The sequence below is a fragment of the Prunus avium genome, chromosome 8 (assembly GCF_965620075.1).
Source record: "Prunus avium chromosome 8, drPruAviu1.hap1.1, whole genome shotgun sequence".
Lineage (NCBI taxonomy): Eukaryota > Viridiplantae > Streptophyta > Magnoliopsida > Rosales > Rosaceae > Prunus > Prunus avium.
The window spans coordinates 28262263-28290220 of record NC_142291.1 but is presented as its reverse complement, the minus strand read 5'-3'; the positions used below and the strand labels follow the sequence as shown (position 1 = coordinate 28290220).

At 36.6% G+C, this 27958-nt stretch overlaps 2 protein-coding genes across 2 annotated transcripts; one reads left to right on the top strand and one right to left on the bottom strand.

Annotated features, from left to right (window-relative positions):
* The first annotated feature begins 917 nt into the window (after positions 1-917).
* On the top strand, positions 918-18471 carry LOC110769946 (Phosphatidylinositol 3- and 4-kinase family protein). Its single transcript, XM_021974008.2, has 26 exons — positions 918-2274; positions 2434-2775; positions 2878-3039; positions 3434-3604; positions 3761-3919; positions 4018-4145; positions 4320-4626; positions 5758-5926; positions 6103-6320; positions 7329-7487; positions 7595-7777; positions 8941-9474; positions 9618-9977; positions 10357-10571; positions 11258-11444; positions 11621-11757; positions 11880-12033; positions 12846-13112; positions 14160-14237; positions 14345-14392; positions 15232-15404; positions 15574-15769; positions 16064-16204; positions 17243-17451; positions 17701-17862; positions 17969-18471. The coding sequence occupies exons 1-26, from the start codon at positions 1297-1299 to the stop codon at positions 18225-18227; spliced, it is 6096 nt and encodes a 2031-aa protein (XP_021829700.1). The 5' UTR covers positions 918-1296; the 3' UTR covers positions 18228-18471.
* A 3959-nt stretch (positions 18472-22430) lies between these two features.
* Positions 22431-25958, bottom strand: LOC110770402 (uncharacterized). Its single transcript, XM_021974546.2, has 3 exons — positions 25912-25958; positions 24597-24677; positions 22431-24506 (listed from the first exon to the last, which is right to left on the bottom strand). The coding sequence occupies exons 1-3, from the start codon at positions 25951-25953 to the stop codon at positions 22725-22727; spliced, it is 1905 nt and encodes a 634-aa protein (XP_021830238.2). The 5' UTR covers positions 25954-25958; the 3' UTR covers positions 22431-22724.
* Positions 25959-27958: the final 2000 nt, after the last annotated feature.

Here is a 27958-nt window from a genome sequence, read left to right as displayed (position 1 = left end):
ACAATATACGACATCACTTGTTACCTTCCTGCTAGAGATGAACTTGTGCAGAGCCTTTGGTACTACTCAAGCCCCAGTTGCTGCAGGCTTGACCAGTTATAGTTAATGAGAAGTGGGTCATTCGAGTTTAAAAAACTGAGTTCCAGTCATATCAACGATCCGGTTTGGTTCGAAAATATATCTATTTATTATACTTTGACAAAAATAATAACGATCCTATTTGAACTGAAAATTTTGGAAATACCCAACTTATAGGTAAACCAAACCGAATCGAATATCATGATTTAATACAAAATTATTGGTTTACTACAGATGTGACCCTCCTCTTATTGGAATTTAGAATATTATTAGGTTGATTTGGATTAAGTATAAATAGAAATATGAAAAGTAGTACTGAAAATTGGTATCTTATAAATTATAATCCAATAACCAAAAATAGAAAATCTCAGAAAATCAAAACAAATTAACGAATTGATAGTTGGTTTAGTTAATGATATATGTTTATACCGAATCAAACCGAATCAAACCGGATCCCACTCTGACTATTTGAAGTTGGGCCCTTCGTTTTGCCATTAATATTTGTGCATAGGTTAGGTATTCAAAAACCAAAAAAAATTATTGTGCATGGGTTGGAGCAGGTAACGTCTCAATTAACGCGTCAAATACAATTTGTAGCAGGGGCCCAACATAAATCGATCGAGGTCTGTAAATCAAAAATCAAAGTCAACATAAGCAATGTCATCAAGAAAGTAACCAAAACTACCCTTCTACTATCTTAGTTACATAACCAAGGGGTGGAGGAGGAAACCGTAAATTACTCTATTATAATGTCAACGTCACGTGCCTTGCTGTAACTCACCGGGTCAACTCGCTCCTGTTGCAAAACAAACCAAACACAGAATCAGGAAAAAAGAAAAGAAAAGAAGAAAAAAAGAAAAAGAAATCACAGAAAAAACAGAAAGCAAAAACACAGGAAGCACAATTGCCCAAAAACAGAAACAAAAGCGGACATTGCCAGAACCGGACACTCTCCCTCTCCTCTTTTACAAAAAATGAAAACAACCACCACCACCATATACAACAAGGGCACTACAAGAAATGTTGTTTGCTTCTGAAAAAATCCTAATTTCCTCATCCTCTCCCTCGCATTGTACGGACATGGAAGCTTCCAATCCAGCTCCGCGGCGGAAACCCTGAGGACCCTTTTTTTGGCATTGTTTATGCGGAATTGGAATTCTGTGGTATTTTGAAATTCTTTTGGATTTTCGAATTTTTTTCCTCTCGGATTCGATCGCAATGGAGGCTTTGACGGAGCTCTGCGACCTGATTGCGGAGCACCCGACCCAATTCACTGAGAAGCTCTCGTGGATTTGTGGCCGGTGTCCACCTCCGGAGTTTCTTCTGTGTGGATCGCCTAGGGTTTCGCGGTCTCAGCTCAATGCCGTGCTCGCCGTGTCTCGCTTCATCTCCAAATGCCCAGATTCCGCCGATCCCCGCCCAAAATCGGTGGTTCTCGAGTTCCTTCGCTCGGTTCCCGCTTCGTTCAATCGGTCATTTTGGCCCCAATCGTTTGGAAATGACTCGATCGCTTCTTTCTTCTCCGATTTCTTGGGTTATGTCTGTAAAGCCACCGAATTGTCGTCGGATTTTGCTACAGAGATCACTGGGTTCACTGGGGAGGTTGTGGTTACAGCGATTAGCAATGGTGGCGAAGATTTAGGGATTTCTAGGGCTTTTCTCATGGCTCTGTCAGAAAATTTCCCTCCAATTTTGCCTTCGGATGCAGAGAAGTTGATAACAATGTTTATGGATCAGTTTGCGGCCTCCGGTCCCGTGGTTCAGTCCCCGGTTACACCAAGACGAATTGCCGCGAACTCAGAGACCTCGTCGGCGCAGAGCTCGCCGTTGAATGGAAATCATTACCAGGCCAATGAGAGTTCCAGCCCCAGAAATGAGGCGAGTAATGTGACGGGTTCATCAGGTAGTGTATCATCGAGGGGGTCGGTGATGGTGAATGGGAGCAGCATTGTGTGGAAGAGTGGTGTTGATCAATTGGGTCTGACTTTGAGTCTCAGTGAAGGAGGTGGAGCTGTGATGCTTAGGCAGCAAGTTTCTTCATTCGAGGAAGAGTCTGTGGAGAATTTGGAGAAGCAAGAGATTGCTTTTAAATTGGTTGCTCATATTTTAGACAAAGTCCGCATTGATTCTGCGCTTTTGGAGCAGGTCAGGTTTATTGCAAAGAGGCAACTACAGTCTATGTCAGTGTTTCTAAAGGTAAGGTTTTTAATGTTACCATTTTGAATTTATTGTTGTTGCAAATGAATAGCTACTGCTTTAGAGTGTTGTCTATGTGAGAATCTAGAAATCGAGTTTATTTGAGCAAAATGGAGATGTAAGAAAGAGATTTTCGTGTTGTTGGTTACATGTGGGCAGATTAGAAAGCGGGATTGGAATGAACATGGGGCGCTTTTAAAAGCCAGAATCAATACGAAGCTGTCAGTTTATCAAGCTGCTGCCAAGTTGACTCTTAGTTGCCTTGCTTGCTATGAAACTGATGTGAAATCAGCCAAGAAGTTGGCACATGAGACTCTGGCATTGTTGATGGATGCTGCTGAAGCTTGTTTGCTCTCTGTGTGGAGGAAGATGAGAGTTTGTGAAGAGCTCTTTAGTTCTTTGCTATCTGGGCTCGCACAAATTGCAGTCAAGCGTGGTGGCCAGGCACTGCGTATTTTGCTCATCCGCCTCAAACCCGTTGTGTTAACTGTATGCGCACAGGTACATATTTTTTATGGTGCTAAAACTTGCATATCAGTTCTAAAGTGTGGTAGGAAGTTTGTTTTATTTACTTTTGCTTTTTCTACAATGTGATTTTAACAGGCTGATACTTGGGCAACCAGCCAGGGAGCGATGTTTGAGAGTGTGATGAAGACAAGTTGTGAGATAATTGAATCTTGTTGGACCAAGGAGCGAGCTCCAGTTGACACATTCATAATGGGATTAGCTACAAGTATTCGCGAACGAAATGACTTTGAAGAACAGGTTGGTTGTTTTGTACCAGTTACTAACTAACAAATAACAGATTTACTTGTATAATGCACACTTGTACAGATACATACATCTGAAGTTGTAGTGTTTGTCTTTGTTTTAACTTGTATCTGTACGTGCTATATGCACACAGTATAACTGTAAGAATTTTTCTTATAATTGATACTTTTTGATGAAATTATGGTTTCTCCCTTTCTTGTTTGTACTTTCTGCGAGGAAGAGTTTAGCTTATCACAAAACCTTCTGTTCTATCCGAAAGATTGACACACTGCATTTTCTTAGTATGCCAAACTGTGATGCCCTTTTAGTAATGAATACCCTTAATTTTTCCTGTGTATCTAGGTTGACTTAATCTCATTGCATTCTTTTATCATCTTGCTAATTTCAGGCAGATAAAGACAAAGAGGCAGTTCCTGTTGTGCAGCTTAATGTTATACGCTTGCTAGCCGATCTGAATGTTGCCGTTAAGAAGCCTGAAGTCGTAGACATGATATTACCTCTATTTATTGAAAGCTTAGAAGAGGGCGATGCTTCAAGTCCTAGTTTACTGCGACTCCGGGTATGGTAACTTTGCCTTTATGGCATGGATTTTCTTATTTAGTTTTTTCTTTAATCTTTACCAAGTAGGTTTGATTAACACTGATCAAGATCCAGTAAGAAGTTAGCTATTTATTAATTATATGGGTTCTCAATTATTTATTCTACTTTACTACAGCTCCTTGATGCTGTATCACGCATGGCAAGTTTAGGTTTTGAGAAGTCCTATCGTGAGACTGTTGTTCTAATGACAAGGAGTTACTTAAGTAAACTTTCAAGTTTAGGATCTGCTGAAAGCAAAACTGTGCCACAGGAAGCCACAACAGAACGTGTTGAGGTCCGTATAATGTCTAGCATATGAATTACACATGATACTGTTGATTGCTTGACTTGATATCTATGAAATGGATTCTCACTGGTTCAATCACATTCTAGACTCTTCCTGCAGGATTCCATCTGATAGCTAGTGGTCTTACGAATCCTAAATTGCGTTCAGACTATCGTCACCGTCTGCTGTCTTTATGCTCAGATGTAGGGCTGGCTGCTGAATCCAAAAGTGGAAGGTAGAATTCTTTCAAATAATATCTTCTGATTGCATGTCGTTGTGTTTTTCATATAACTTTCATTTAATTTATGAAAACTTATGCACCCTGGAGGTTTTGGTTTTCTGATACTTATCAACATTTCTCATTGCATTTTGTGTTTCAAATTTTTTATCTCATATCTAACTATTGCAGGAGTGGAGCAGATTTTTTGGGGCCACTACTTCCCGCTGTAGCTGAAATATGTTCTGATTTTGATCCTTCTGTAGATGTGGAGCCTTCACTTCTAAAGTTATTTCGCAACTTGTGGTTCTATGTTGCTCTTTTTGGCTTAGCACCTCCCATACAGAATACTCAACACCCTGCAAAACCATTTTCCACTACACTGAATAGTGTGGGAAGCATGGGCACAATTCCTCTTCAAGCTGTGGGTGGACCATACATGTGGAATGCACAGTGGTCTTCCGCTGTTCAGCGAATTGCTCAAGGAACTCCTCCACTTGTAAGATTTTTATTAAGTATTCTTGCCTTATTCTCTCTTACATGATGTTAATTCATACAGTCGTTAGGGTTCGCTTTGATTTTGTGCTGTGAAAATAATTATGGACTTGCTATCTGCACTTTCACATGTTAGATTTATTTTTGTCTATTGTTGGGGTGATAATAATCTCTGTCTGACTGTCTGTCTATCTCTTTTTCTCTGTGTTTCCCTCGCACACACTGCAACATCCATCGTATGGGAGTTGGCTCTGGTTCTGTTGTAAACAGGAACTTATTCGTGGGTAGATGCTTGTACTGTAATTTAAAATTGAGTATGCCCCTGTGGTCTCCTTAACATGGAAATTTTCTTTGGCAATTAAATTTGGTTTTTGAATTTTCTATACTGAATATAGTTGCTTCAAATGTTTTCTTTTCTTCCTTTGGTTTAAACGTTTTGTGAGGATATGTTCCCAAATTGAAGTTCTTCTTTTTAAATTATTATTCTGGAGTTACAAAAACCTACAAAGTGTACACTACATAATGTAAGATAGTGAATCTTCAATGTTCATGTTGTTAGATGTTTGACGCTCCATAGCCATATGTATGAATCAATATTTTGAATGGTTCCAACTACACACAACACAACTGAAGCAAATTTATTTGGACAACCATTTTTCAGGTAAAAGATAATCCACATAATAAAACTAAATTTTTGTTGCTCTGAGAAGAACGATTACAGTATAGGAGGCACAGACAACACACTATCTCAGAATTTTCTTACAAGGACATGACTCTTCATACATAGGCTACTCTCTCTCTCTCATCTCTATCTCTATCTATGTCTCACATCTAATTCAAGAAAATCTCTCTTCAATATACCAGTGAATCCACCTACAATAAATAAAAAATTTCTTCTTGCATCTTTCTCATGTTTGTTGTTCAATTTGAATGTATACTTTGTGATGCTTGGACAGTTATAGCTTCAGGGAATTCTGTGTCAGGTGGGACTGATTATCCCCAGTGTTTACTACTTTTGTTTGCGCAGCTTTATTGAATTCAACTTCTTGCCAACTCAGGATGATTGCATATATTTATGCACTTGAAAGTGATTGTTTGCATCTGAAGTTTTAACATGATAATATCTCTCTTTCAGGTTGTTAGCTCAGTGAAATGGCTTGAAGATGAGTTGGAACTCAATGCTCTTCACAATCCTGACAGTCGTCGAGGAAGTGGGAATGAGAAAGTTGCTGTAACCCAAAGAGCTGCTCTTTCTACTGCTCTAGGTGGGAGAGTCGACGTTGCATCAATGAACACTATATCAGGTTATTTAATTATTTGTACAGTGCTTACTGGTGAAGTAAAGACACATTCTTTGTATTCATTAATTGTCCACAAATCTCATCTTTGCTTTTGATATAAGAAAGAAAAGGCTCCTTTGACTTTGCTAGAAGTCACTCTTTCTACAAGCATTAAAGCATTACTTTCCAATGCTTTGTAGGTGTGAAGGCTACCTATCTTCTTGCGGTAGCATTCTTGGAAATCATACGATTCAGCAGCAATGGTGGGATCCTCAATGGTGGCACTAGTTTAGCTTCTTCTAGAAGTGCATTCAGTTGCGTATTTGAATACCTAAAAACTCCAAATCTTGTGCCTGCTGTCTTCCAATGTTTAATGGCAACTGTGCATAGGGCTTTTGAAACAGCAGTGTCATGGCTGGTATGGCTTTGTTCTTTCATAAAACTTCTGAAAATATACTTTCTTTTTTCCTTTTTTATTGGGTCTTTTCATGTAGACGCCATTCATCATCCAGGGGATGTTATAGAGTCATCATGTTGCATTGAACGTGTTTATGAGATCAAGGTTTTAAATATCTTCGATATTACCAAAATATCTGTAACATGGGGTTGCCAATATTGAAGGGGGGGAAGCAATATCTTTCCAGGATTTCTCCGAAATTGCAGAGATATTTTGGTAATATTGACAATTGCGGTACATTATCTGATAAAATTGGAAGATTTTAGAGATCATTCAGTGGAAATTTCGATAAAATTTCGGTACAATTTCAATCCTAGGGTTCCTTGCATTTTCTAGTCAATATTCCTTAAGTGTGATTTGAAATTCAAATGTTGTGAAAACAGATGTTGCAGCTACCATGTCTCTGCATGTTTTCATTAATAAAATTTATCTCGCATTCTCGAGGTTTCTTATATTGATATAAAGTATACACAACATGGAATGGAACAGAAATTTTTTTACATATTGTATTTAAGATTCAGAGTCTTATTAGTGGAGAACCGAGCATAACGCCAACTTTTTCCCACCTTAAATGCAAATTTAGATTAAGAACAAAACTATTTTTCAAAGCTTATACGTAACATTGATGCAATTGGTTGGTTTTGAAGTTTGTAGAACTTTCAGTAATATATATGTTTTATATCACGTTTCCGTCGTTGTATATTTTTGTACTTTTGGAGTACCGATCGAAACTGAAGTCCTTGGTTGAGATAGCTTCAGTTTGTATTTATTTCTTCTTGTCTGAATGTGAATTATTTAATATTGTTGGATACATTTTTCTTGAAAAATAAATAGCGCCTTAAATAACAATGTAAATTATTAGAAGTGCAGTTTACAATTTTTTTATAGTACAATGTTTGTTTTACTGCTCCTATTCTGCGTTCATGTGCCTGCTATGTCAACATCACTGCTGCTTTGATCTGGGTTCAGGAAGATCGGATATCTGAAACAGGAAATGAAGCTGAGGTTAGGGAGTCAACTCTTTCTGCCCACGCTTGCTTTCTCATCAAAAGTATGTCACAGAGAGAGGAACACATTCGGGATGTTGCTGTGATCTTGCTGAGCCAGCTTAAAGATAGGTTTCCACAGGTAGGATTGTATTGGTAAAATTACTCATTTATCTCATTGTTTCCCAGTTCTCATTGTCATTGAACTTGCCTAATAAAGTTGAAAAAACTCAATTGGCATGAATGCAGGTCTTGTGGAATTCATCTTGTGTTGATTCCCTGCTATTTTCAATTCATAATGATTCGTTTTCTACTGTTGTCAATGATCCTGGTTGGGTGGTGACAGTTCGTTCTTTGTACCAAAAGATTGTTCGAGAGTGGATCATAAAATCACTTTCATATGCTCCTTGCTCTAGCCAGGGTCTCCTACAGGTTGACTACTATACTTTCTATGTATGAAGTCAGTATAAGTTTATTCTGATTGTCAAATGTGTGAGCATTCATGTGGTATGCCAGTCCGATATTGGTAAATGATATCATTTTAATCAGTGAGAACCCCCCCTGAATGACAATTGTTTTGCTTTGAGGGTTGGAACATATGGGTAGTGAACAGTTTGCTATCTTATCCAACAGTCACTTCTTATCTCTTTTGATCAACAGTGACTTCAAATGGATCTTTAAGTACATGCTTTAGAATATTCTGTTCTTAAGATGTTATGCCTTCTTTATTTCTGTTGTATACAACTTGTACATGCGTAGTTCAGCAATGTAAGTTAAATGCATCTACAAATCCTTTTAGGTGCTGTTTGTTGAAACTAGAAATTAAGTACTGAAAACTGATCTTTGAATTGTACATACTGACTTTTAAGAGCTGAATACAAGTGCTGGATATACTCAACCTGAAACTTATTGGTCCACTGCATTGTACTTTGCGCTTATTCTTAATACAAGTGTGCTTCTTCTAAAAAAGAAAAAATAGAGAATTTAGTCAACATAATTTTTTAAAGAAACGAACTAATATATTTTGGTGAATAAATAACTTCCTAATGTGCAACCCAAGAGGCTTAAAGTGTAATCCTTTATGTGGAAAGGTATATATGATACTTGTACACAGATTGAGGATGGTAGCAAACAAACGCCAGATTTTTCTTAATTAAATTATTATGTATTACAACCAGAAATATAATGTTACGAGTGATAGTCAGGATAACAATGATAATGGTGATAGTGGTGGTTGTGGGTTATGTTGCACTAATTGGAGTGAGTCCAAGAAACCTCTTGGATTAATTCCAGGAAAGCTCTGGTGTGATGCCAAAGGATGGAAGGAGCTGGATATCACTCTTTTCAGCATTCAGCTGTGCTAAATATATTCAATAATTTTTGTCATGTGCTGAATTGTTAGACAGTATCAAACAAGCTAAAATTTAAATGTTAAACATTAGAATGTTTTCAAATGAACATAAATCTGTTGTGTGTCGAGTTTTTAAAATTCTGCTCATAATTTTGGGTTACCAAACATCTCCTAGACCTAATTTTTCATGTTAGTTGGTTTTTTTTAGGTCTGATTGCTCCTTTCTTCTATTTGCATACTGCAGGAAAAGCTTTGTAAAGCAAACACATGGCAAAGAGCACAGCATACAACTGATGTGGTCTCTCTTTTATCGGAGATACGGATTGGCACAGGTAAAACTGATTGCTGGAATGGCATACAAACAGCAAATATTCCCGCAGTAATGGCTGCTGCAGCCGCAGCATCAGGAGCAAACTTAAAATTAACAGAAGCATTTAATTTGGAGGTGCTCAGTACTGGTATAGTCAGTGCAACTGTGAAGTGCAACCATGCAGGAGAAATTGCTGGCATGAGAAGCTTGTATAACAGCATTGGTGGATTTCAATCTGGCACCACACCAACTGGATATGGGCTTGGTGTTGGCCTTCAAAGGTTGATCTCCGGAGCATTTCCTCAACAGACACAAGCTGAGGATGATCAATTCAATGGGATATTGCTCACAAAGTTTGTGCGTTTGCTACAACAATTTGTTAATGCTGCAGAGAAAGGTGTGGAAGTGGACAAGTCTCAATTTCGCAAGACTTGTTCCCAGGCAACTGCTTTACTGCTGTCAAATCTGGTAAATATGTGTTACTTCTCTACATTATTGCATGCTCAATTCTTAACGCGTCATGTTATCTCTTCATTCTTGCATGCTTATTCCTAAGGCGTCATGTTCCTTTCTCTGATTTGTTAGTTTTGTTTTTCTGTTTTGCTATCCAGGGCTCTAATTCAAAATCAAATGTAGAGGGCTTCTCCCAACTTCTCCGTCTTCTCTGTTGGTGTCCTGCTTACATTTCCACGCCCGATGCAATGGAAACTGGTGTTTTTGTTTGGACTTGGTTAGTGTCTGCTGCGCCTGAATTGGGATCTCTAGTCCTTGCGGAGCTTGTTGATGCATGGTTATGGACCATTGATACAAAACGTGGTATCTTTGCTTCGGATGTGAAATATTCTGGGCCTGCTGCAAAATTAAGGCCTCACCTTTCTCCTGGAGAGCCAGAAGCAGAGCCTGAAATTGATCCTGTTGAGCAAATAATGGCTCATAGATTATGGCTTGGATTTTTCATTGACCGCTTTGAGGTTAGGAATTGTATTCATCGCATGCACGAGTAAATAATTACTATTTTGAAGTAACTATTCACCTCTTAAGTTGGTTTGTGGTACTGTGTTTGGGAATTAAATTTGCTCTTTATTGGCAACTTTAACAACTCTAAAAGACATTGATACTAGGACACTATTTATAACTATGGTGTATGAGGTGTATGTGTCATTCTTTTTGTTTTTAATGTTTTGTTATTTATTTATTTATGATTTTCCAACTGTTGGAGTATGCATCCTCAAAGAAAAGAAATTAATGTTAGGAAAATGGTTCTCATTTATTTTATGTTGCAACTTGTGGTTCTTAACTGGTTTATGTGTGCTGACCCATATATTCTCTTCATATTGATTGGCTGTATAGGTAGTTCGACACAACAGTGTTGAGCAACTCTTGCTCCTTGGACGAATGTTACAAGGGATGACAAAGCTTCCCTGGAATTTTTCACACCACCCTGCAGCGACTGGTACTTTTTTCACTGTCATGCTTCTTGGGCTCAAGTTCTGCTCATGCCAATCCCAGCGCAATTTGCAGAACTTTAAAACAGGGCTTCAGTTACTGGAAGACCGGATTTATAGGTTACTGCAATTATGTCTTTTACTGTCAATTTTATTAGGCATTATTAGATTTATTTGCACTTCATCAACCATATGAGTGCACCTTGGCTTGCATGTTGTAATGTGTACTTGTTTTCTAGTGGAGTTACTTGCCTTTGTGTAATATGTACTTTTTGTGTGGCATGTTGTAATATGTTCTTGTTAAGTATCAGTAGTTATGCCAATGTATTGAAGGTTGATGTAGGAGCATGTATTTCTTTATATGCTATGCTCGCTCGTCTGGAACTGCTCTGCCACAGTCCTACATGGCTGCAACTTTGTTCATTTTTATTCGTTGCAGAATTTGTTGTCGCACTTGTTATTTTAGCTACATGTGGTTGATTTCTTGTTTTATTATTATTATTTTTTATATTTTTATAGCTTTGGAGCATTATGACTATTTGAATTTAGTCACCGAGTTTGTGAAATTTATATTGTTGGTCTTTATTAGGAAATTTGGCTGCAAGAATGGATGGGAAATACCCTATTTTATGCAGTTTGTAGTTTTAATACTTTAGTTTTTGGTATATTTTCTCTGCCAAATAATGATATGAAATTTCTCGTATAAAAGGGTGTCAAGCCACTAAGGTTTTGAATAATTTTTGTTCAAGTTGAATACATGTACAGTTTCCAATTTGGTTGAAAGTTTCTCTTGATGCATGCTACAGGACCTCTCTGGGTTGGTTTGCATACGAGCCTGAATGGTACGACACAAACTATATGAATTTTTCCCAGAGTGAAGCTCAATCTGTCTCTTTATTTGTCCACTACCTTTTGAATGAGCGAGTAGAGGCAGCAGTCCAATCTGATTCAAAAGGGAGGGGACGAGAAAATGGGACCACTTTGGTTGATGCGGTAAGATAACTATGTTTGCAGCGTACATTCCAATGGTTTTCTGCATGAAGATGATGTCTAATGCACATTCTTATTTTGTTTTTTGTTTTCCCTATTACTGGACACTGTAAGGTTTTTTTGTTTTTTTTGTTTTTTTTGTGTGGCAATATATCCATAAAGTCACTTAATACTTGCAGAACGATCAATATCACCCTGTCTGGGGTCAGATGGAGAACTATGCTGCGGGAAGAGAAAAACGGAAGCAGTTACTTTTGATGCTATGCCAGCATGAGGCTGACAGGCTTGAAGTTTGGTCGCAACCCACTAATACAAAGTAATTTTTATTTACATTTATATTCATCACATTGTAAAGTTGTTAGAACCTTTTCTCAGTACCCATGGTTCCATGTGAATTTAACTTATTTCTTTTGAATTGCCTTTTACTCTTACTCTCAGGGAGAGTGCCTCTTCTAAGCAAAAAATTAGTTCGGAGAAATGGGTTGAGCATGCTAGGACTGCCTTTGCTGTGGATCCTCGAATTGCTTTATCCTTGGCCTCGCGGTTCCCAACAAACACATTCTTGAAGGCTGAAGTAACCCAGCTGGTTCAGGTATGTCTGTCTGTAATAGGGAGAGTACGAATTGTAAATTTTGGGTTTGGCTTATTGAGATGAGCAAGTAAAATTGTTTGAGTGTCTTAAACACTTGTGATATGTGAGAGGTTTGTTGTCATCTTGTTTATAAGTGGGACGTTAGACTTCTCTATGATTAGCATGCATGCATCTTTTCAGATCGGCGGAGGCCACGAATTGTCAAGAAAATACTGATAATTGGCTGAGCAATTCGTAGTTTATGGCTTAAATTCAGTTTATGACCTAACTGCATCCTCCATGGCTATTGTTATAACTCTTAGTCACTTGTTAACATGTTTTGGTATTAATAATCTGTTGCTATGGGTGTATAAATATTTTCTGAAGTTGTAGGAGGAAGGGGTACTTCTCAATAATTTAGCAGTAGTAATCTGTTGCTATGTATACATATGTAATAATGTATATGCATGTATAAAAGTTTCCTATTAGACAGACGTGTCTGCATTCCTGCATCGTGCCGTTCAAACAGCTTTGTAAAAAGGAGCAAAACACCCCCATTTAGTTGAAACAGCTATTACCAGCCCAATGTTTTACAGTCCAAAAAATCTGTGTTTTGAATTGAATGGTTAAATACAATCAGCAGGTTGGCCATATCCAGTTATAATAACTTTGCTTTTATACCTCATTTTTAGCAAGCGTTCTTTTTTTCTTTCTAAAAGTATTGAAATGTAAATTTGTTATAAATTTTATGTTGATATCAACCTTATTACCATTTGTTACTCCTGGGATCTTTATACATTAATACATCTTGATTGAACTGGGTTATTTCGCAGTCACATATACTGGATATCCGATCCATTCCTGAAGCATTGCCATATTTTGTTACCCCAAAAGCAGTTGATGAAAACTCGGCGCTTTTGCAACAGTTGCCACACTGGGCTGCTTGCTCAATCACACAAGCTCTTGAGTTCCTTACTCCTGCATATAAGGGGCATCCTCGTGTCATGGCATATGTTCTTAGGGTTTTGGAGTCTTATCCTCCTGAACGAGTAACTTTCTTCATGCCACAGCTAGTGCAGGCTTTACGATATGATGAAGAGGTGAGTTAATGGAACTGGTCAATCTTAATTCCTTTAGCTACATTTGTTTTCATTCAGTGTTATATTAGGAATGGGATTGGATTGCATTAGTTAAAGCTCAGTTTTTACTTTATTGTATCCCATTCTTCATTCTTGTTAAATTCCCAAGTATAGGATTCGTTTTGATTGTTTGAAGAATAAGATCTATAACTTTCACTTCATATTGGGGTGAACTTCAGTGGTCCTTACTAGTCCTGATTGAGTTTTTTCTTTTTTAAGTTTGGTTGATTTTAAGTAAACATATCACAATTTCTGAAAACTTTAATCTGGTTGTTGCATATTTTATATTTTAGATTACAGAAAATGAATAAAACTGTTATTTCAAATACAATTTGGAGGACTTTCTAATGGGTGAAATGGGTACAGGTCCAATAAAGTGTTGGCATCTCCCAACCACAAAGTTGAATATCTTGATATAGGTCATAACTTATTTCCAGAAAAACTTGGTTATTAGTGATGGTATGTTGAACACATTGTGTGTGTGACTGATTTCTGGCCAGGATTCTGATGAAAACTCCTTTCAGTATGCACTTCTACTTAAATAAATAAAGAACCTCCTCATCAATCAGTCTCATCTGTGAAAACATGCATGTAATTCGTTTATTCATGCATACATATTTTCCAAAAGTAGTATACACATTATTAAATACAAAATACAATTTAAATTATTTGAAAGTAGAAATTGAAATCAGAGTTGAGATCATATCTATTACGTTATCTTTTTATTTTTAATTATAGTTATAAGTTTCTTCATACTTATATATATGTAATTAGATGCTTATGCTATTTATCTCTATTTAGTTTCTATATGAATATTTGGGGATAGTTGGTGCAACCGCAGTTCTGTAACCCAGATTGATTGAATATTTGGGGATAGTAGTACTCGTTTGAGGATCCTTAATTTGACCATCTTTCTGGAGTTGCAAACCCGTTTAACATTGTTCCACATACTCTGTCTTTTGCAAGTATTTCTTTATGTATCTGATTTCTACTTAAATTGTTTTGCAGAGGTTAGTAGAAGGATATCTGCTTAGAGCAACTCAAAGAAGTGATATATTTGCCCATATTTTAATATGGCACTTACAGGTGAAGCCTGATTCTCTCACTCTTTCTCTCACTCTCTCTCACTCACTTACACACACACGAAAGTATTTTTATTTTTGAGAATTTGATTGTGTGTTAAAAAATGGCAGGGTGAGACGTCTGTTCCAGAATCAGGAAAAGATGCTGCCCCTGTGAAGGTCTGACTAGAATCTGGGAATTGGGATTGGCCTTGTTTCTTCAATTCTTTTTTTGGATGCCTCACATTTTGATTCTATATAGAAAGTTGATAACTAATATCTGCTTATTCCTTTATGTCTAACCCCGAGTCTGTTGGTTGGCATTGTGTTGAAAACGAATTTAGCATTGCATTGTTAAGTCTATACAATACGTGATATATAAAGTCATATTAGAAAGATATATAAAATAAGTGGCTAACCAGTCTGCTGAATGCTGTTGTATACTATGTATCTGCAAGCGAATTTTTAAAGACATGTGCAATGATAATTTTATTGCTTATAGAAGCTGAAATTTTCCGTTAAAAAGTTTGTATTATTTCTTTTAATAACTTTCTATGGTATTCAAAGAGTGCAAGTGTTGTTGGTTACATGTTGTTGAGATGTGTTTTTGGGTAATGTCATGACTTAGATTAAACTTTTTCATTCTGGGCTTATAATCTAGTTGGAAGCCTCACCCATTAATTTTAAGTCAGTTTCAGTATGCGTATTTGTGGTGTAAAAAGTTTGTGTACTAGTTTGCTTATGTGTGCTGTGTTGTCATTTTTAACCAATAGAAAAGAAAACTGCCTAGTCCATTATCAAACACCTTTTGCATCACCAGAAGATTGTAGTTCCATTCGGTATCCATACCTGGTCATATATGAGTAGAACAGTGGATGCTAAGATATGTTTGCATTATTGTTGTATCAATACTACAAGAGCTACTATATTAAAATAGATATATGCATGCATTCACATAGTCTGGGTTTCTCAATCATTCGTTGCTTAATAACTTGCATTTATTGATGCTGTCATTTCAGAATAGTTCCTTTCAAGAATTGTTGCCTCTCGTTAGACAACATATTATTGATGGTTTCACTCCCAAGGCACTTGACATGTTTCAAAGAGAATTTGATTTCTTTGACAAGGTTACATCTATTTCTGGTGTACTCTTTCCACTTCCAAAGGAAGAACGTCGAGCTGGTATCCGGAGGTATGCTTGTAATTTGTCGATGTTTCCTTAAAAAAATAAAGGCTTTTGATGCTTGCAACCGTAGTTTAAAAACATGCATACGCATAAGCACAAGCATGCATATATTTATGTCTCTATGTATGCATCTATGTGTTTGCCGTTGAAGCTAATAGGCAATGTGCTTTACCAGAGAGTTGGAGAAAATTGAACTTGAGGGAGAGGATCTCTATTTGCCAACTGCTCCTAACAAGCTTGTCAGGGGTATTCAGGTAGATAGTGGAATACCCTTGCAATCTGCAGCAAAAGTTCCTATAATGATAACATTCAATGTTATTGATCGAAGTGGGGACCACAATGATGTAAAACCTCAAGCTTGTATTTTCAAGGTAAGCTTACCCACTTACATTTCAAATTGATTAGACCCATAAAAGGTATTTTGTTCAAAACCACCTATGCTTCACAGAAGATCCATTTTCATTACCCCTTGATGAAGGTCAACCAACCTGCTCCCCAGCCCTTTCTTTAACCTTTTCATTATAATGGAATAAATAAGTTACATGGTGCAAACAACTTTAGTTTTCCTGATTTGAAAGTCGTGATCTCTTATTTATTACTATGAAAATTTGACACCAGGAATTTTTTCCTTCATTCATGGCTTAACTGAGCTCCTTTTCTTCAAGGTTGGAGATGATTGTCGCCAGGATGTTCTTGCTCTTCAAGTGATTTCCCTTCTTAGAGACATATTTGAATCAGTTGGAATTAATCTTTATTTATTTCCGTATGGTGTACTCCCAACTGGCCCGGAGAGAGGAATTATTGAGGTTTGAATCTCTTTCAACCCAATTACTAGGTTCATGCATGTGCACGTGTCTGGAAATGCATGCATGCTTTGAATATGTGCTACTTTGCTGGTTCTTATGCTGAGATCTTATTCTTTAATCTCCAGGATACCATATAAGCAATAGATATTTAACATTTCTTCTCAGCACCTTAGCTTCAGGGTACATTTTTTATTTTAATTTTGATGAGGACCACAGCTTTTAACAAATATAGGAGAGAAAACTACAATTCAGGGGACAAGGTATCCCCTGAATGGACAAACCTTTAATGTACATCTAAGAAGCTTCAGGCGACATTTGACTTCTGTCTTTGTCTAATTCTTTGGCATAGTTTAAGACTCCGGTATTTGGAGAAAGCAATTCAAAATGAAAGGTTTTATGAGTCGTCAAAGTAATTTTTTCGGAAGTTTCGGAGGTAGGAGAAGGGGGAGAAGGGGGAGCATCCATGGCAAAAACGAAGAAGAAGAGTAGTGTTTGGAAGAAGAGAAAGGCCGAGAAAAAGTAAGAAAGGCCGAGAATCAGCAGAGAAAAGTCGTTAGACAAAGGCTCTAGATACCATGATGAAATTGTGAAATCTGATTCTCATTAATTGATAAAATTACATTCTGGGTATATATTATTGGAGAAGGCGTGTTCACACCTCTAACAACCTAACCAATTACACAGCTGTGATGACAGCTAATCAAAGCTTAACTAAAATCAATTCTAACAATATTGACCAAATTAACCACAGTCGTAGTTACTAGAATCATCCTCAGTCTGCTGACATGGCACTCCTGATGATTTGTCTTTATGCTGGGCTTGAACTACTGTGAGTATACTATCAGATTGATTATGTCCAAGGGCCCATGGGGGTATGAGGGACTTGATGGGGTACAACATGTTTTTCTTATTCATTTTTTAAAATATTTTGTAATCTACTTGGTGGAAAGAAATCCCTTGTTTTTTTCTTTGTTTTTGTTTCTGACCATAATAGTACATGCATATTTGGTTTCTTTCTCAATATATTTTGTCTTGCAGGTTGTACCTAATACACGGAGCAGAAGTCAGATGGGTGAAACCACTGATGGTGGTTTGTATGAGATTTTTCAACAGGACTACGGCCCTGTTGGCTCTCCCAGCTTTGAAGCTGCACGTGAAAACTTCATCATTAGCAGTGCCGGTTATGCCGTTGCCAGTCTTTTACTTCAACCAAAGGATCGACACAATGGGAATCTTCTGTTTGACAAGTATGAATATGATCTATCCTTTCTTTTTCTTCTGTAACGTTTTTCTTTTTGTCAATATTTGAGGTAGTAAGCACTATGTGAATCAATATGTGAGGCACACCACAACTATGACAATGTGGCAAACTCAAAACTAATCTTCTAACCCCTTATGCATGATAAGCCATCTCCAAATGCTAGTACTTGGATTGAAGCATATAGGATTATACAATACTTGATTTAAAACTGATGTCAACATGCCTGACAATGCAGCGTCGGAAGGCTTGTTCATATCGATTTTGGTTTCATCTTGGAAACTTCACCGGGTGGCAACATGCGCTTTGAAAGTGCACACTTTAAGCTTAGCCACGAGATGACACAATTGCTAGACCCTTCTGGGGTTATGAAGAGTGACACTTGGAACCAATTTGTGAGGTAGTAAGCGCCTCCTTCCTATGTTCTTGGGTAATCTTTGTACATTGAAATTTTTTTTCCGCCTAAATTTTAAACTCATGTTCTGTTCTGTATAATATGTTCACAGCTTGTGCGTTAAGGGTTACCTTGCTGCCCGCCGATACATGGATGGGATCATCAACACAGTTTCGTTAATGCTAGATAGTGGACTGCCTTGCTTCAGCAGGGGAGATCCGATAGGAAATCTTCGTAAGAGATTTCATCCCGAGATGAGTGAGCGTGAGGCGGCCAATTTTATGATCCATGTATGCACAGATGCCTATAACAAATGGACAACTGCTGGCTACGACTTGATACAGTATCTGCAGCAGGGCATTGAGAAGTAAAAAAGGAGAGGTTTCGAGCTTGTCTACAAATGTACATGATTGCTTGTATTTTATAGTAATTATTGTCGTCTTATAGCTGCAATTTTTTTTTCCCGAGGGATCTCCACTTTGTAGGTTTGAGAGGACTGTCAAAACGGCATGAGATTGAAATCATTGTATTCTAGGGTTGGAATTCCTCGTGAGGTTTGTAAAAAATACAGTTTGTAGTTATTTTTTATATATGGCATTCAAAATTTATTGCTTCCGAGTGATTAATGCAACCAAGTTACAAGCACTTCTTGAATAAAATATGTAGATGACATTATAAGGTAAAATTGTGTAAATTATGACTATCCATGGATGTCAAGATTTGGATAAAAATGAAAGGAAGAAAACAAAGGATTTTGCATAGAATTTTAAGCTTGTCTTTTGGTTCATTTTCCCGGTATGCTTTGAATCAAAATCCAACAAAATATCTTATGTCAAGAGAATGAAAATGCAGAGGGAATAATACGTGTCAAAGAATTCTAATGTGCAAAAAAGAATAAAATGGCATGTAATTTATCAACAAAGGAATTATGGTAGCCAAAGATTACTCGTCGCAAGTTGTATTCTGTTTAATGGAAAACACTTGGCCGTCCACATCAACTCAATTTTAAAATGAGATACCATTTTCCTTCTCAAATACAGGTTTTCTTCTATACCCTATAGATTTTTATCTTTACTTTCGTTCTTTTGTTAACCAGTACATAATTTTTTTTTCTTCTGAATTCTGAATTTTGTTTTTTTTGGCCTTTTACGAGACCAGAATGTCTTCCATATTTTTATTATTATAAAGCTTGCCATGCAATTCTCCAGAGGATAAGAAAGTCATTGATACCAATGATATATCGAAGAAATAGAAACCTGTTAGGATTTTGGTGTGCTCTCAAGTGGTCATAGATTCAAGTCTCTATGGTACCCGTGTCTCTGTGTGTGAGTTTCCCCCTCACCTTTCCTAACTTTGACAAAAAAGAAAAAAAGAAAGAAAAAAAAAAGACCAAGAAAATAGAAATAGAACAAACTAGAATTAACCAGGAATCGGAGAGTAAGAGTAAGCAAAAACGGTTTTTTTTTGGGTCGAATAAGCAAAAACAGTTGAAGATACCACCAATATATTGATACAAATTTCTTTGTATTTTGACACAATTTCTCAGTCGCCATACAATATCACATAAAACAAATGTAAATACAAAAGTGAAAAAAGAAAAATATGAGAGAAAATGGCGACGGAAATCATTGGCTTAAGCTTGAGCTTGCATTGAGATTATGTCAAGGCATGACCATCCAAAAGCATCACAAAAAGAATCTCAATGTTACAGATTTTCATGAACGTTGGTCTCCTCCTAGACTACGTTGCTGGAGGCTGTGGTGGGTAGCTTGTTTGTTGGTCACGGAAGCGGGGTCGTTTTGGGGGAAGCCACCGGATGCTGCGGCTTCGATGATGTCCGCGAGGAGGAGGTCGGCTTCTTCCTTGCTGTCGGAGGTTTGGACGAGGACTTGTTTTGCTTCAGAGATTCAGCCCTTCATGACAACAAGCCATGGAGGGTACCCCGGCATTACAAGGATCCCGAGGATGAGGAAGACGGAGGGGATGCCACCGGTGCCGAGCAGGAGGCGCAAGCCCAAGTGGGTTGGGAGCCTGGAGAAGGCGTATCATGAGATGTAGCCTAGGAAGAGACCAACGTTCATGAAAATTTGTAACACAAGAACAAGTAAATAAGATCCAACAAAACTCTATACTTTGTTACGAAAGATTTCAAGTTCAAATCTCCATTCCTTGTATTACACTCCTTACATTTTACTTCAACTTAATATTATTTATAATATATAATTAATAATTAATTATCTGATTGGGTGAAGGTTGGGTAGGATTAGCAGTTGGGGTTAGGGATTTAGGGTTTGAATGTGTAAATTGAGTTAAAACTCAATTGAGGGAGGAATATTATCGGGCACAAGTGGAGGAGTTGTTGCTGCCCTCGTTTTTGCCGGGTTTTTATTTTTTATTTAAATCTCTTAAATAGAACGACGTTGTTTCGGTGTGAAGAAAAAAAAAGAGGAAGCGATGTGCACAACGCGCTCTGAATGCATGTGTTGTGCCCTTTTGAGGCATTTCTTCAAACATGTTGTGGGCTTTTGCAGAGGTCAATTTTTCCCCCTCAGGTGGCGGATTCTAGTGTTGTAGGAGTCAATTGACCACCCTTGCTCCTTGGTGGATTCGCCACTAAGGATGATCTTTTTAAGAAACCTAAAAGATAGACGATTTTGATAATTGGAATACAATAAAGACCCACTCCTCATTGTATTTCAATTATCCAAACTGTCTATCTTTTAGGTTATCATTCAAAGATTAGCCCCACAAAAAATCACTTAAATCCAAAATCATTTGACCACTCAATTAACGATTGTGATTTTAGTGCTTTCTTGAAGCACCGTATTTGTCTATTTTGTTAGTCTAAACCAGATGCCTTAATGATTTTCAATTTTTCTAATTTGTTGCAATGACGATCTACGAATAAATACTTGAAAAATAGATATGCTTTGGATCTTGAAATAAAATTCGTATTGGACTCCAAAAGGTATTTGAGGGATTCCTCAATAGAAGGTAACTTACATATGTAATCATATGTTAACGTTAAATTAGGTTTTGAAAGGTAAAAAGATGCGTGCCAATATATCATAATACATATGTATTTGTTACATGTCAAATTGAGGTACATAATACCAAAATTTCTCTATTGAACAATGTAAGAGTCACAATTTCTAAACTAATGAAGGGATCTCTCTCTTGACGTCTTGATATCATCATAATACTCTAAATTTTCTGTTGGACTAAATCAATTCTGACATACTCATATTTGAAATTTGGTACATAATTTGAGATATATATATATATAAATTTTTGGTGTGTATGACTTTGTTTTATTCAATATTATCTACTTAAATTCTATATAGCCAACTATACATGTTGAAAATCAAGGCTGCACTTGGATTTTTCGTTATATATCTTTTAGCTTAACTTTTGATGCATTTAAAAAAAAATATATATATAATTCCACATATTTGGCAGTATTAATCAAGCCAAATAGATCTTGGATTTTTCATTGTTTTTGGAAGACGTTCTGCTTCCTCCCCCTCGTTTCTGTGGGTTTTATGAAATTGATCTTCTTGACCAAAAAAAAAAAAAACCAAGCCATAATGGAGAGTAAGAACAAAGAAGAGATAGTAAAGAAAATTTGCATTATTTGCTCAAATAAATTCGTTTGTTATAGTAACAAGCTCTAATTGTATCATAACAATGCAACTAGCGGCTAATTTGATGACACTTATCATCATACACTAACATCCTCCTGCATGTTGGAATAACGTCTTCAATTAGTGATCAAAGGTAACGGGAGACTGGTCGGAGATTAGGCTCGACCGGCAGGCCAACAACAGTATTAAAGTTTGGTCACTCTCGGTGCGAACCAACTGGTAAGGCTTGATGGACGATGGTTAGCCCATCGCATGTTTCCCCTGTTTCGATTTAAGGTGGTAATGGGACTACCAAAGAAGTTAGCTTAGCATGGGACCTAGGTTACCAGGGTTACTTGATGTAACCTATAGAAAATGTGAGTCTGTTAGTGTATGTGGAATATTTTTTTAGAGAGATTAAGAGAAAGGGATTGCTTGAGGGTACGAAGGGCTGAAATAGGCTTACTTTCTCTGCATTGTAATCTTATATTCTTTTGCCATAGTAGATCGTTGTCATTATCGTTGCTTAAGCATTCCTCAGATTTCAAAATCATGAGGAGAAGATGCATGAAGTCACGAATACTCCATTTGTTTCCCTTTTAAGTAAAGCTAGGTGGTTCTTGGTGAAAAAATAAAAAACAAAAATCTAGGTTGTTCTTTTTTTTTTTTGGTTCAAAAAAATAGTTAATTCTTTTTTGGCGTTACAAAAACAGTTGACTTCAAATTAACACAAATGAGTTATTTCTCTTTACAATTTGGAGTGTTTAGAGCTAGTAAAAGCCAAGATTAATGCTCAAAGTATTATAATATTTTAGGAAAGAAGAATTACAAAGCGGGAAGAAGTATGATATTGATTGCCAACATCTGAATTGTTAAAAGAAATGCAGGTTTCTTGACAATGAATGTCACTTCTTTTAATTGATGACATGGCGTTCTCATTGCATCCCATCATTTAGGTTGAAGAAAACTTTAAGTTCGGAGGGGAAAAAAATAAAAATAAATTAGGGAAATGAGTTGTGAATACAAGTTACAACTTGTTTGACATAAAGATCACATCTAGGCACTTGAGGTCTTCTTAACATGAAACTTGCTCTTACAAACAACAAACTAGAAAGCATATCAAGGATCAAAACATTAACATGAATGCTTGATCACAGTGCCAGATCTTGGCAACTGATCATTATTCTACACACATGACATGAAATTTGATACAAACAACAAAGAGTCAAGAACATTGCTACCTACTCACATAGTAGCTTTAGTTGGTGACGGGATCCAAACAAGATGATTTTCAGGGAAGAAATGACACACTGGAGAAGAGGCACCAGCTTTGATTCCCAGCAGGCCAAACAAACTGTGGTTAGGGTCCCAATCAGATGTGTCCATGTGGCAAACAGCCATAGCTTCCACCTTATCTTCATTTTCACCTTCAAGTGAAACCTTGAAGAACTTGGTGTCTTTCTCAAAGTTGTGGCAGAAGAAAACCGCATAAGGATAAGCCATTGGGTGGCAAAAAACCATTTTGGAAGCTAAAACTTCTTTGGGTTCTTCCAAAATGGTGTAGCTTTGTGTAATGGCAGTTGATGTTGTGGGGTGTGTGGTTGAGAGAATATTGAAGCTAACACTAGAACCAATGATCTTGGTAACAAATTCTATCATGGACTCTAGAGAAGTGGCACAAAACTTGGTCTCCCCTGTGATGGGTTTCATCTCACATTGTTCGAGTGCATATGCCATGTGTTTTGCATCTCGAGAACCTTGTGGGATTGAGAAGAGTTGGAGAAGGTGCGGAAGTTGTGGCATTGAGAATGGAATGGAATCAGCTACTTCTTTAGGCAAGAAACGAGAATGTTCTTGCTTTGGAAAGTTTAGGGGCATTATCTTACCTTTGTATAGATCATCGAACGTGAAAAAGCCTATCTTGAATGCTTCATTGTGATCCATGGGAGATGATGAATGTGTATGCATATGATGATGTTCATGTCCCTTCAATAGCGGCTCTTGTGAGTTTTTGGTGTCAGAGGAAGGTGGATTTACATGCTTGTGATGTTTACATTTGGTTATAGCCTTTTCTTTTGCAGCTTGTGCAGAAATGTACCCTGTTATGTAAGGCGTTTCAACTTCTTTTGACTCCTTTTTTCCTTGTGCAGAAATATACCCGGTTATGTAAGGCGTTTCAACTTCTTTCGACTCCTTTTTTCCTTCTTGTGCAGAAATATACCCGGTTATGTAAGGCGTTTCAACTTCTTTTGACTCTTTTTTTCCTTGTGCAGAAATATACCCGGTTATGTAAGGCGTTTCAACTTCCTTTGACTCCTTTTTGGCTTGTGCAGAAATATACCCGGTTATGTAACGAGTTTCAACTTCCTTTGACTCCTTTTTGGCTTGTGCAGAAATATACCCAGCTATGTACGGCACTTCAACTTCTTTGGTTCCATAACTCATTACATAAGGTGTCTCAACTTCTTTTGTGCCTGTCTTGGTTTCATAACTCATTATGTAAGGCGTCTCAACTTCTTTTGTGTCTTCTTTGGTTCCATAACTGGTTATGTATGACACTTCTGCTTCCTTTGAGTTGTGCCCTGAATTGTACTGTGTTATGTAAGGAGTCTCAGCTTCTTTTCTGCCTTCTTTGGTTCCATAACTGGTTATGTATGGAACTTCTTCCCTTGAGTTGTGCCCTGAATTGTACTGTGTTATGTAAGGAGTCTCAGCTTCTTTTCTGCCTTCTTTGGTTCCATAACTGGTTATGTATGGCACTTCTGCTTCCTTTGAGCTGTGTCCAGAATTGTGCTGAGTTATGTAAGGAGTCTCAGCTTCTTTTCTGCCTTCTTTGGTTCCATAACTGGTTATGTATGGCACTTCTGGTTCCTTTGAGTTGTGCCCTGAACCGTACTGTGCTATGTAAGGAGTCTCAGCTTCATTTCTGCCTTCTTTGGTTCCATAACTGGTTAGGTATGACACTTCTACTTCCTTTAAGCTGTGTCCAGAATTGTATTGATTTATGTAAGGCCCATATGATGAATCCTGTAGTTGACACGCAACTAGTTATGTAAGGATCATGTGATGCTTAACATTGTGTTGTGTAGTCTCATAACAAGTTATGTAATCACTTACCTCCGCTTCCTTCATGTTTTTTGTAGCTCCATATGCGGTTTTGTATTGTTGTACATCCCTTGCTCCATTGGCGTGACCACACTACATTTGAATAGCAAGAAATAGAAAGAAAGAAAAAAAAGAAAGATTAAATTTAGTCATTATACATAGTTAAATTTAGTCATTATAAAAAAAAGAAGAAATGAGGTGCTTATTTAAATCTGAGTATATTGCTCTTATTCTATAACTACTAATCGTATGTTCAATTTAAATTACATGTATTTTTAGTTATATAATCAAGAAATTCAAGAAACTGTAACAATTTTCTGGATCAATGCATCCTCTTAAAGAAGTACATGGATCCTATCAAATTAAGAAGAGAGATACAAAGCTTGATTAAACTAAACTAGTTCATGTCACAAAAAGAAAAACAATATAAAATAGTTCCTTCTTTAGAATTTCTTATCAAGGACTTAATGGAAAAATCATAGTTATAACAGAAATTTCTAAAACAAGTTTCTTTCATTTTATGTTAGATTTGAATTAAATGAATGATGGTTAAGTTTTTTTATTTTTTATTTTCAGTACAAGCGATTGGGGGAGAGAGATTTACACAAATATTCATTGGTTGTCTGGGAGTTTTTCGAACCTCTGCCCACATGGGTAAAGAGGGAAGAGCTCAACTAACTGAGCTATATCCCACTGGCAAGGATGATGAATCTTATGCAAGCTATATAGCAATATCGTTTTATAATACTTAATGTTTAAAACCTGTTATCGTAAAGCAAAATAAGTAATGAATCAAAACATGCGTACATCAATTGTAAAATTTAACACCAACTAGCTTATAGTGGTACTTTTCTTTCTAATATTAAAAGATGTCACAAGTTTGAAATCCCCTCTCCATTTATTTAGAAACAATTATGAAATTTAACAATCGGTGAGTAGGCACCAAATTCAATTTGACATATAACTTTAGTAACCAGGGCATACAATAATCATCTAATCATGTGATACGCACAAAGGAAAAATACTAAAAGAGACCATATTATTGTACAATAAAAATTACAATTGTATATCACCTATCTAATATAGCTAGGACTTACTAGTGGATTGTACTTCTATCAGGGAGGCGGCACATAATGTGGTACAATAATGTAATCTTCCTAGCATTACTCACACACAAAATAGTTATCGATCTAGTGTCATTTCTTTTTTCAATATTTTAAAAAATCAAAAGATCGAATATTCCCTCCTCACTTAATTACAAAAGAAAAAACAAGGTAGCACAGAAGCTCTAATAAGTTTACTACTGTATGATGAAAGAAATAATTACCACAAAGAAGAGAAGACAGAAGATTATGAATCTAGATGCCATCTTTCTTCTCTGCTTCAGGCTTTTCTCTGTGGCTCTTAGTGAGGGTGTGCAGGGGCTTTTATAAGCACTGAGAGCTTTGATTCGTATTAATTTAATAGATAATCGTTCGTTCTTATCTGAAAGGACTGTAAATAAAATGCAACCATGCAAGACTTTACGTTTTCCTTAATCCACGCGGTGGTTGATTTTAATAACTGATTAATGAATGACAACTAATCGTACTTAAATAGATTAATAAAAGACTACACCTCACAGTTATTGCCTCACAGTATACTCTCGTTTGGGAGTGCTTTTGGAAGGGCTAAAAGCACTTTCTGACAACCAGAAGCGCTTATGACAGCATTTGGCAGAAAAGTTTAGAAGTGCTTCTGGGTCATAGAAGTGCTTTTTGGAGAAGCACCTGCCATGTGCTTCTTCAAGAAGCACTCCCAAATGTTTTTTTAGGAAGCACTTCGATTTTTTATGAAATTTTCAACAACTATATAATAAAAATGCTTTTGTTAGAAGTGCTTATGAGCACACTTCGATTTTTTATGAAATTTTCAACAACTATATAATAAAAATGCTTTTGTTAGAAGTGCTTATGAGCAGACGTGCTTCCTAGAGAAGCAGTCCCAAACGAGAGAAATTTTTTAAAGTACTTTCAGCAAAAAGCACTTATAACTAGAATGCTCTTTGCAGAAGCACTTCCAGACATGCCGTTGTTACTTGAAGATTAATAAAAGACTTGACGACACTACTAATCAGTAGAATAAGACAATTGGCTAAGGGACCACAAGATCCAGAATGGTAGGAACTAGGAAGGTTGCTGGACCAAAAATTAGAATAGGCAATTGCTATCACAACTTCAGTTAATTTTCCATAAATTAATATCTTATTCATGTTTTAAAATACTCACGAAAAGAAGATAAAATAACAAATTAGGAGTGAGAACGATTCAACAAGACATTATTGTACCTTGAATTGATGATCTTATCCTTATCATGCACTAACTTCTCTTTGCGTGCGCTTTTGGGTCGAGAAATTATAGAATACTACATAAAACTTGTTGCCTAATAGTCTTCTTTTAAGGCTTTTGTGCATATTACTGGCTTATTAAATTCTTAATTATTGATGTATGCAATGAGAGGATTTGTAAATCTCAAAATGGTAAGGTTTAATGACTTTTCATGTAATGCCACAAGATTTGGACAGCAGCTCAAGACTCCCACAAGGGCCGGTACCCCACAGATTATATGTTCCTACCCCTAGGAAATTCATTTGCATTATTTGGCTTTAGGAATTGGGGAAAGAAAGAATATGCATGAACTACTCCCTTAATTAATCTAATTTTTAGTTAATGTGGAACTCACATATTGATTTCTTATGTGTTTGGAATCATTTTAATACTTATGCGTTAGTAAACACATAAAAAATAAGGAATCGGAATAATGTCAATATACCATAAAATAATTGCAAACTACTTGGTCAATTAAAAATCCCACACGTCACCCCGCAAATTGGCTCTATAGATATGCAATCGATGTCACTCATCTTGTGAACTTGTACACATCAGAGAGCTTTTATTGAGGGATCTCTGAAATAAGTTTATTTGAGGAACACTCTTGTAGGGCCCACTCTAAGTTGTATTTCACTAATCCAAACCATCTATTTTGTAAATATTCATTCAAAGATCATCTCTACAAAAAAAATCACTTGAATCTGATTTCATTTGACCGCTCAATTAAAATTTTGAAATTTAAGTACTTTCTTGGAGCACTGTGTTCATTAATTTTGTTGGTCTCAATTAGATACCTTAGTGATTTTCAATTTGCATGATTTTTGCAAGGATGATCTCTGAATGAAGATGTGAAAAATGGATGGTTTGGATCGTTGAAAAAAATTTCATAGAGTACCCTAAAGGGTATCCCTCAAATAAAATTTCGTAGCATTTTATTAATTAAGCCCACATTTTTGCTACGTAACCAGGTAATGAAGTTAACTGATTAACCAATTAACCTTTAAT

Bases quoted from the DNA above. Each gene is read 5' to 3' on its own strand.
- LOC110769946 (XM_021974008.2), top strand. From the start codon at position 1,297: ATGGAGGCTTTGACGGAGCTCTGCGACCTGATTGCGGAGCACCCGACC. The intron at 3,920-4,017 runs GTCCGTATAATG...ATCACATTCTAG, and splicing joins CCACAACAGAACGTGTTGAG to ACTCTTCCTGCAGGATTCCA. The intron at 14,393-15,231 runs GTCTGACTAGAA...CTGTCATTTCAG, and splicing joins AAGATGCTGCCCCTGTGAAG to AATAGTTCCTTTCAAGAATT.
- LOC110770402 (XM_021974546.2), bottom strand. From the start codon at position 25,953: ATGGCATCTAGATTCATAATCTTCTGTCTTCTCTTCTTTGTG. The intron at 24,678-25,911 runs GTAATTATTTCT...ATTCAAATGTAG, and splicing joins TCTGTCTTCTCTTCTTTGTG to TGTGGTCACGCCAATGGAGC. The intron at 24,507-24,596 runs GTAAGTGATTAC...TGTCAACTACAG, and splicing joins AAAACATGAAGGAAGCGGAG to GATTCATCATATGGGCCTTA.